An 8,108-nucleotide genomic window follows, 5' to 3' on the forward strand; every position below is an offset into this window, starting at 1 on the left:
TTTGATTTTTTTACTGGACGTGTTTAATAGCAAAAAGTCCAAAATATTGTTTTTTTTTTTCTCAAAATTGGCAGTCTTTTTTTTGCTTACGGCGCAAAAAATAAAAACCGCACAGGCGATCCAATACCACCAAAAGAACGCTGGGGGGAATAAAGGCCGTAAATTGTATCTGGGTGCAGCGTTGCATGACCGTGCAATTGTCAGTTAAAGTAACGTAGCGGTTTAATGCAAAAAATGGCCTGATCAGGAAGGGCGGGGGGGTTGGCGGGGGGGGGGTTGGGGGTGGGGTAAATCCTCTGAAGGGCGAGGGGTTAATGAATATACGGGTTTGATACAGAGGGACATGCTTTGTTCATATTACATGTCTGAGGTTATGCCTGATGTATATGGGAACCCCTTTACAGGACAAGTTCACCTTTTGGATCACCACAGGGCCAAACGGCACTGTCCGGACAGAGGGTCAGGGGTCATGCAGCCTCATAGGACAAAAAAAAAAAAGGGCCTGGTCAGGAAGGGGGGGGGATCCTCTGGAGGGCGAGGGGTTAACTCAATGGTTTCTGAATTCCCGTGTCCTGTAATTCTACTGAAAAAGATCATTTTTCAGCAAGTACAAAAATCTCATCATTTCCTCCTGAGTGGAGAGGAAAGCTCCTGCAGGTTGAAGCCTTCTTGGGTAGATATTGAATAATGAGAGATCTCCGCGGTCTGGCGTTTGGCGTTCCTCGCTGCGAGGACACAGGAGGTTTGCCGTGTGTGTGGATCGTCTGTCTCACTCAGTTCGGTATTGATTTTCCTGACACTGGTAATGGGCCGGATAAGTTCTGCGGCTCTCGCTTTTCCATTAAGGTGCCGGCGGAGCTGTTTTACTCGATACAGATGTCAGTGTGGAGCGTGACCGATGTGGAGGAAAGGTACATGCATCGCCTGCATCCTCTCCATTGTATTTGTACGTGATGAGTGCGTTCACTACATCTATTGCCATGTAAACGTACTGCCTCTACAGAAGAGGAATCATCACATTTGCTTTTCAAGCCGGGGTTGTTAACCACTTCCCGTCCGGCTGTTGTATATAAACGGCCTGATGGTGGCAGTGCAGGGGTGGGTGGGTGTTTATAAATGGCCTCCCCGCCCCCTGCTTGTGCGCGCTCCCTGGCTCCCCGCCATTATGGACCGTGTGTGCTCCCCGGGAGCGCGCAGCACCGCGATCCGGTGCCCGCTGTGTCCTCCAGACACAGTGGAACACCGATCGTCAGACGGGACCTCTGTGCGAGGTCCCGATCATGTGATCACTGATTGGCCAATCAGTGATCACATGCAGAGTAGTAAGCAAGATATCACTTCTGACATCATTGCTTACTACGTGTGAAATCAGTGAATGATCACAGACATCACATGGTACAGAGCTATTCACAACAGCCTTGTACCATGTGGCTGTGATTGATAGCAGTGGGAGCCCCTGGAGAACCAAGGCTTTCGTGGACATCGCTGGATCAAGAGGGGGCTCAGGTAAGTGTTAGGGGGGGCTGCTACACATAGGTTTTTTTTTTTTTTTTTTTTACCTTTATGGAGTTAATAAACCTTGAGATTTTAGAACCACGTTAATTCTTCTCCTGCTGAGGAGTGTCCTCTGGACACAGCAGAACACCGATCGCTGTACAGGAGCTCTGTGTGAGGTCCGGATCATGTGATCACTGATTGGCCAATCAGTGATCACATGTAGAATAGTAAGCAAGATGTCATTTCGGACATCATTGCGTACTACTTGTGAAGTCTGTGAATGATCACAGAGATCACACGGTACAGGGCTATTCACAACAGCCTTGTACCATGTGACAAGCTGTGACCAATCACAGCTCACACAGTATTTCTCAATGTCTGCAAGAATGCAGCCAGAGAGAAGGAAAAATGATTGCTTTTACAGTCTTTATGGGTGTAAAAGCAATCAGTGTAAAAAAAAAAATCTTCCTCACCCCCCACAAGTAGTACAGTGTTACCATGGTGACACTGCTAGGGTGACACTGGAAAAAAAAAAAACCCCATAAATAATATAAAAAAAAATAAAAATGTTTAAAAATTATAATTTTTGGTTAAAAACTAATTTGTTTTTTTTTTTTTTTTTTTTACTAAAAAGATAACTGAATAAATTTTGGCCAAGATTTATAATGAAATATTATTTATTTGCAAAAATTTATAAGAAAAACACTTTTTTTCAATATTTTTGGACTTTTTTCATTTACATATCAAAAAAAAATAAAAATTCCAGTGGTGAATAAATCCCACCAAAATAACGCTTTATCTGTCTCTGTCTCAGTGTTGCATGACCGCGCAATTGTGATTCAAAGTGTGACAGCACTGAAAGCTGAAAATTGGCCTGGGTAGAAAGGGGGGGAAAGTGTTCAAACTGGAAGTGGTTAAGGTGTTACTGAACCCCCAACAGTACAATCAGGCTGTAGATGCAGTAAAGCATGCTTGTTATACTCACTGTGGAACCTAAGGGGTAATCCTCTGCATTGTATAAAAAGGCTGTTTGATCCTGTCTTCTCTGATCCTCCCCTTCTTCCATAGTTCCCAATCCATCTGCTGATAGAACAGAGCCTTGAGGGCACGCTGCGCATGCACAGTTTGGGGTGTATTGCTAGAGAAGGTTTTTTTTTGTTGTTTTTTGTTTTTTTGGGAGAGCGCATGTGATCAGCACAGGGCCAATCAGCACTGTCCAGACAGAGGTCACGGGTCCTGCATCCTCCTAGAGCAGAAAGAAAACTCCTCCTTCAAGCTTTAACCAGTGCTCTGCTGGACACTGGTAGAAGTCAGGAGACTGCTATATACTGCTGATAAGAAACAATATTTTAGCAGTTTATATTTACTACAAAAATTGCATTTCCATGTTCTGTGTACTGTGGGAGACCGGATAGAATGAATGCCGGGTCTGGGGAGACCGGATATAGTGAATGCGGGGTCCGGGGAGACCGCATATAGTGAATGCGGGGTCCGGGGAGAGCGGATATAGTGAGTGCGGGGTCCGGGGAGAGCGGATATAGTGAATGCGGGGTCCGGGGAGAACAGACATAGTGAATGCGGGGTCCGGGGAGAGCGGATATAGTGAATGCGGGAGCCGGGGAGAGCGGATATAGCGAATGCGGGGTCCGGGGAGACCGCATATAGTGAATGCAGGCTCCGGGGAGAGCGGATATAGTGAATGCGGGGTCCGGGGAGAACAGACATAGTGAATGCGGGGTCCGGGGAGAGCGGATATAGTGAATGCGGGGTCCGGGGAGAGCGGATATAGTGAATGCGGGGTCCGGGGAGACCAGATATAGTGAATGCGGGGTCCGGGGAGACCGGATATAGTGAATGCGGGGTCCGGGGAGACCGGATATAGTGAATGCGGGGTCCGGGGAGAGCGGATATAGTGAATGCGGGGTCCAGGGAGACCAGATATAGTGAATGCGGGGTCCGGGGAGAACGGATATAGTGAATGCGGGGTCCGGGGAGACCGGATATAGTGAATGCGGGGTCCGGGGAGAGCGGATATAGTGAATGCGGGGTCCAGGGAGACCAGATATAGTGAATGCGGGGTCCGGGGAGACCAGATATAGTGAATGCGGGGTCCGGGGAGAACGGATATAGTGAATGCGGGGTCCGGGGAGAACGGATATAGTGAATGCGGGGTCCGGGGAGAGCGGATATAGTGAATGCGGGGTCTGGGGAGAGCGGATATAGTGAATGCGGGGTCCGGGGAGACCGGATATAGTGAATGCGGGGTCCGGGGAGAGCGGATATAGTGAATGCAGGGTCCGGGTAGAGCGGATATAGTGAATGCCGGGTCTGGGGAGACCGGATATAGTGAATGCAGGGTCTGGGGAGAGCGGATATAGTGAATGCGGGGTCCGGGGAGACCAGACATAGTGAATGCGGGGTCCGGGGAGAGCGGATATAGTGAATGCGGGGTGCGGGGAGACCGGATATAGTGAATGCGGGGTCCGGGGAGACCGGATATAGTGAATGCGGGGTCCGGGGAGACCGGATATAGTGAATGTGGGGTCCGGGGAGAGCGGATATAGTGAATGCCGGGTCCGGGGAGACCGGATATAGTGAATGCCGGGTCCGGGGAGACCGGATATAGTGAATGCGGGGTCCGGGGAGAGAGGATATAGTGAATGCGGGGTCCGGGGAGAGAGGATATAGTGAATGCGGGGTCCGGGGAGACCGGATATAGTGAATGCGGGGTCCGGGGAGACCGGATATAGTGAATGCGGGGTCCGGGGAGACCGGATATAGTGAATGCGGGGTCCGGGGAGAGCGGATATTGTGAATGCGGGGTCCGGGGAGACCGGATATAGTGAATGCGGGGTCCGGGGAGACCGGATATAGTGAATGTGGGGTCCGGGGAGAGCAGATATAGTGAGTGCGGGGTCCGGGGAGACCGGATATAGTGAATGCCGGGTCCGGGGAGACCGGATATAGTGAATGCCGAGTCCGGGGAGACCGGATATAGTGAATGCCGGGTCCGGGGAGACCGGATATAGTGAATGCGGGGTCCGGGGAGAGAGGATATAGTGAATGCGGGGTCCGGGGAGAGCGGATATAGTGAATGCGGGGTCCGGGGGGAGCGGATATAGTGAATGCAGGGTCCGGGGGGAGCGGATATAGTGAATGCAGGGTCCGGGGAGAGCGGATATAGTGAATGCGGGGTCCGGGGAGATCGGATATAGTGAATGCGGGGTCCGGGGAGATCGGATATAGTGAATGCGGGGTCTGGGGAGATCAGATATAGTGAATGCGGGGTCCGGGGAGAGCGGATATAGTGAATGCGGGGTCCGGGGAGAGCGGATATAGTGAATGCAGGGTCCGGGGGGAGCGGATATAGTGAATGCAGGGTCCGGGGAGAGCGGATATAGTGAATGCGGGGTCCGGGGAGATCAGATATAGTGAATGCGGGGTCCGGGGAGATCAGATATAGTGAATGCGGGGTCCGGGGAGAGCGGATATAGTGAATGCGGTGTCCGGGGAGAGCGGATATAGTGAATGCGGGGTCCGGGGAGAGCGGATATAGTGAATGCGGGGTCCGGGGAGAGCGGATATAGTGAATGCGGGGTCCGGGGAGAGCGGATATAGTGAATGCAGGGTCCGGGGAGAGCGGATATAGTGAATGCGGGGTCCGGGGAGAGCGGATATAGTGAATGCGGGGTCCGGGGAGAGCGGATATAGTGAATGCGGGGTCCGGGGAGAGCGGATATAGTGAATGCGGGGTCCGGGGAGAGCGGATATAGTGAATGCGGGGTCCGGGGAGAGCGGATATAGTGAATGCAGGATCTGGTGTTTAGTAACAATTTAAGTTGAGGCCATGCTTGTTCTTGCTTTTATAATTTTTTTTTCTTATTATTTTATATTTTTATAATTATTTTATTTATTTTTATTAACTTTTTTGTATTATGAATAACATCTCCCTGCGTTGCAACCTATTCTTTCTCCTAATACTTTTCATAGGTCTGCGAGATGTGGAGGTAGAAAAGAACTTGGCAGCTTCCTCCAGAGACAATCCTATTGATCAGAGCGCTGATGTTCGCAGTCTGCTTGGTTTTCAGCCAGCCATCTTGTTGTCTCCGCCCCGGCAGAGAACTCGGAAGGAGTACGAAGAGCAGATTTCATGTACGTATCACGTGTATGGCTTAACAGAATAAAAAGGTCTACTTACACATCGGTATATCTAATGCGGTGTCAGCAGTGTCCAGTCTAGATCCGGGGCCTACAGACCTTCTAAACAAAGGGCCAATATACTGTCCTTCTGCCAATGGAGCAGAAAATGTCCCGGTGTCAGTGTGAGCAAACGATGTCTCAAGCTTGGTGGTGGAAGGAAGTAAGCAAAATATATAGCACCTGAGATCAGTAGGAGGACGAATAGTGCCCCATCATTGGTGTCAGTGGGAGGAATAGTGCCCCATCATTGGTGTCAGTGGGAGGAATAGTGCCCCATTATTGGTGTCAGTGGGAGGAGGAGTGCCCCATCATTGGTGTCAGTGGAGGAATAGTGCCCCATCATTGGTGTCAGTGGGAGGAATAGTGCCCCATCATTGGTGTCAGTGGGAGGAATAGTGCCCCATCATTGGTGTCAGTGGGAGGAATAGTGCCCCATCATTGGTGTCAGTGGGAGGAATAGTGCCCCATCATTGGTGTCAGTGGGAGGAATAGTGCCCCATCATTGGTGTCAGTGGGAGGAATAGTGCCCCATCATTGGTGTCAGTGGGAGGAATAGTGCCCCATCATTGGTGTCAGTGGGAGGAATAGTGTCCCATCATTGGTATCAGTGGGAGGAATAGTGCCCCATCATTGGTGTCAGTGGGAGGAGGAGTGCCCCATCATTGGTGTCAGTGGGAGGAATAGTGCCCCATCATTGGTATCAGTGGGAGGAGGAGTGCCCCATCGTTGGTGTGATGTGGGAGGAGGAGTGCCCCATCGTTGGTGTGATGTGGGAGGAGGAGTGCCCCATCGTTGGTGTGATGTGGGAGGAGGAGTGCCCCATCGTTGGTGTGAAGTGGGAGGAGGAGTGCCCCATCGTTGGTGTGAAGTGGGAGGAATAGTGCCCCATCGTTGGTGTGAAGTGGGAAGAGAAGTGCCCCATCGTTGGTGTGAAGTGGGAAGAGAAGTGCCCCATCGTTGGTGTGAAGTGGGAGGAGGAGTGCCCCATCGTTGGTGTGAAGTGGGAGGAGGAGTGCCCCATCGTTGGTGTGAAGTGGCAGGAGGAGTGCCCCGTCGTTGGTGTGAAGTGGGAGGAGAAGTGCCCCGTCGTTGGTGTGAAGTGGGAGGAGAAGTGCCCCGTCGTTGGTGTGAAGTGGGAGGAGAAGTGCCCCATCGTTGGTGTGAAGTGGGAGGAGAAGTGCCCCATCATTGGTGTGAAGTGGGAGGAGAAGTGGCCCATCGTTGGCGTGAAGTGGGAGGAGGAGTGCCCCATCGTTGGTGTGAAGTGGGAGAAGTGCCCCATCGTTGGTGTGAAGTGGGAGGAGAAGTGCCCCATCGTTGGTGTGAAGTGGGAGGAGAAGTGCCCCATCGTTGGTGTGAAGTGGGAGGAGAAGTGGCCCATCGTTGGCGTGAAGTGGGAGGAGGAGTGCCCCATCGTTGGCGTGAAGTGGGAGAAGTGCCCCATCGTTGGCGTGAAGTGGGAGGAGAAGTGCCCCATCGTTGGTGTGAAGTGGGAGGAGAAGTGCCCCATCGTTGGTGTGAAGTGGGAGGAGAAGTGCCCCATCGTTGGTGTGAAGTGGGAGGAGAAGTGCCCCATCGTTGGTGTGAAGTGGGAGGAGAAGTGGCCCATCGTTGGCGTGAAGTGGGAGGAGGAGTGCCCCATCGTTGGCGTGAAGTGGGAGGAGGAGTGCCCCATCGTTGGTGTGAAGTGGGAGAAGTGCCCCATCATTGGTGTGAAGTGGGAGGAGAAGTGCCCCATCGTTGGTGTGAAGTGGGAGGAGAAGTGCCCCATCGTTGGTGGCAGTGGGAAGAATACACACACACCTCATTTGCCAAACATCATTAGAGCTTCAGAAAAGCATCACTGAAGCCTCATCACAGCATTGCAGAAGCATCTCCAAAGCACATCATAAAGCACGTGGAAGCACTAGGCGCTTTAATGTGTGTTGAAGCTGCAGCAAGTGTAAATGAGCTCTAAGAGCCAGCCTATCGCTTTCATCAGGACTGGGGGGTTCTTGGGAGGGATACTAATGCTGGGGGCTGTGAAGTTTTCAGGAAGCGATGTACAGCACCTTATTGGCTCCTCCCACCAGCCATGATCTGCCTGCATTGTGTAGAAAGGTACAGAGACCCAGTGATGACATCAACCAGTGTAAGAAGTCCCCGAGTGACTAAAATAAGGAATGTAATGAAATGATAAAGGTTTTATTTAACAATGTCATTGGCATGTTGATAGTTGGGGGGGGGGGCTGGTGTGGGGGCAGCAACCAGGAACGCAGAGGTCCTGAAGGCATGAAAAATGTCTAACTGAAGAAATGTTGATTCATTCTTCTTTCTTTTTTCTCACAGTACAGAATGCAGCTCTGAGGTCCTCTACAGGGACCGTGACAGAGCACCCCCAAACAAAAGACATTCCAGAGACCTGCAGCAGC

General features: G+C 51.4%; 1 protein-coding gene across 1 annotated transcript in view; it reads left to right on the top strand.

Moving 5' to 3' along the window:
* Nucleotides 1-687: 687 nt before the first annotated feature.
* LOC149428297 (spindle and centriole-associated protein 1-like) overlaps nt 688-8,108 on the top strand; it is a gene marked incomplete at its 3' end in the record, with an annotated part of 43,299 nt that continues 35,878 nt past the window's right edge. Inside the window, exons 1-3 of the mRNA XM_089667535.1 lie at nt 688-802; nt 5,488-5,649; nt 8,026-8,108. The exon at nt 8,026-8,108 is cut by the window's right edge and continues 315 nt beyond it. Of these exons, the coding sequence (XP_089523661.1) occupies nt 688-802; nt 5,488-5,649; nt 8,026-8,108 (360 nt within the window). The remainder of the gene's footprint in view (nt 803-5,487; nt 5,650-8,025) is intronic.

The sequence above is a fragment of the Staurois parvus genome, unplaced genomic scaffold (genome assembly GCF_062004578.1).
Source record: "Staurois parvus isolate SC_StPar_1 unplaced genomic scaffold, SC_StPar_1.0 ptg003345l, whole genome shotgun sequence".
NCBI lineage: Eukaryota > Metazoa > Chordata > Amphibia > Anura > Ranidae > Staurois > Staurois parvus.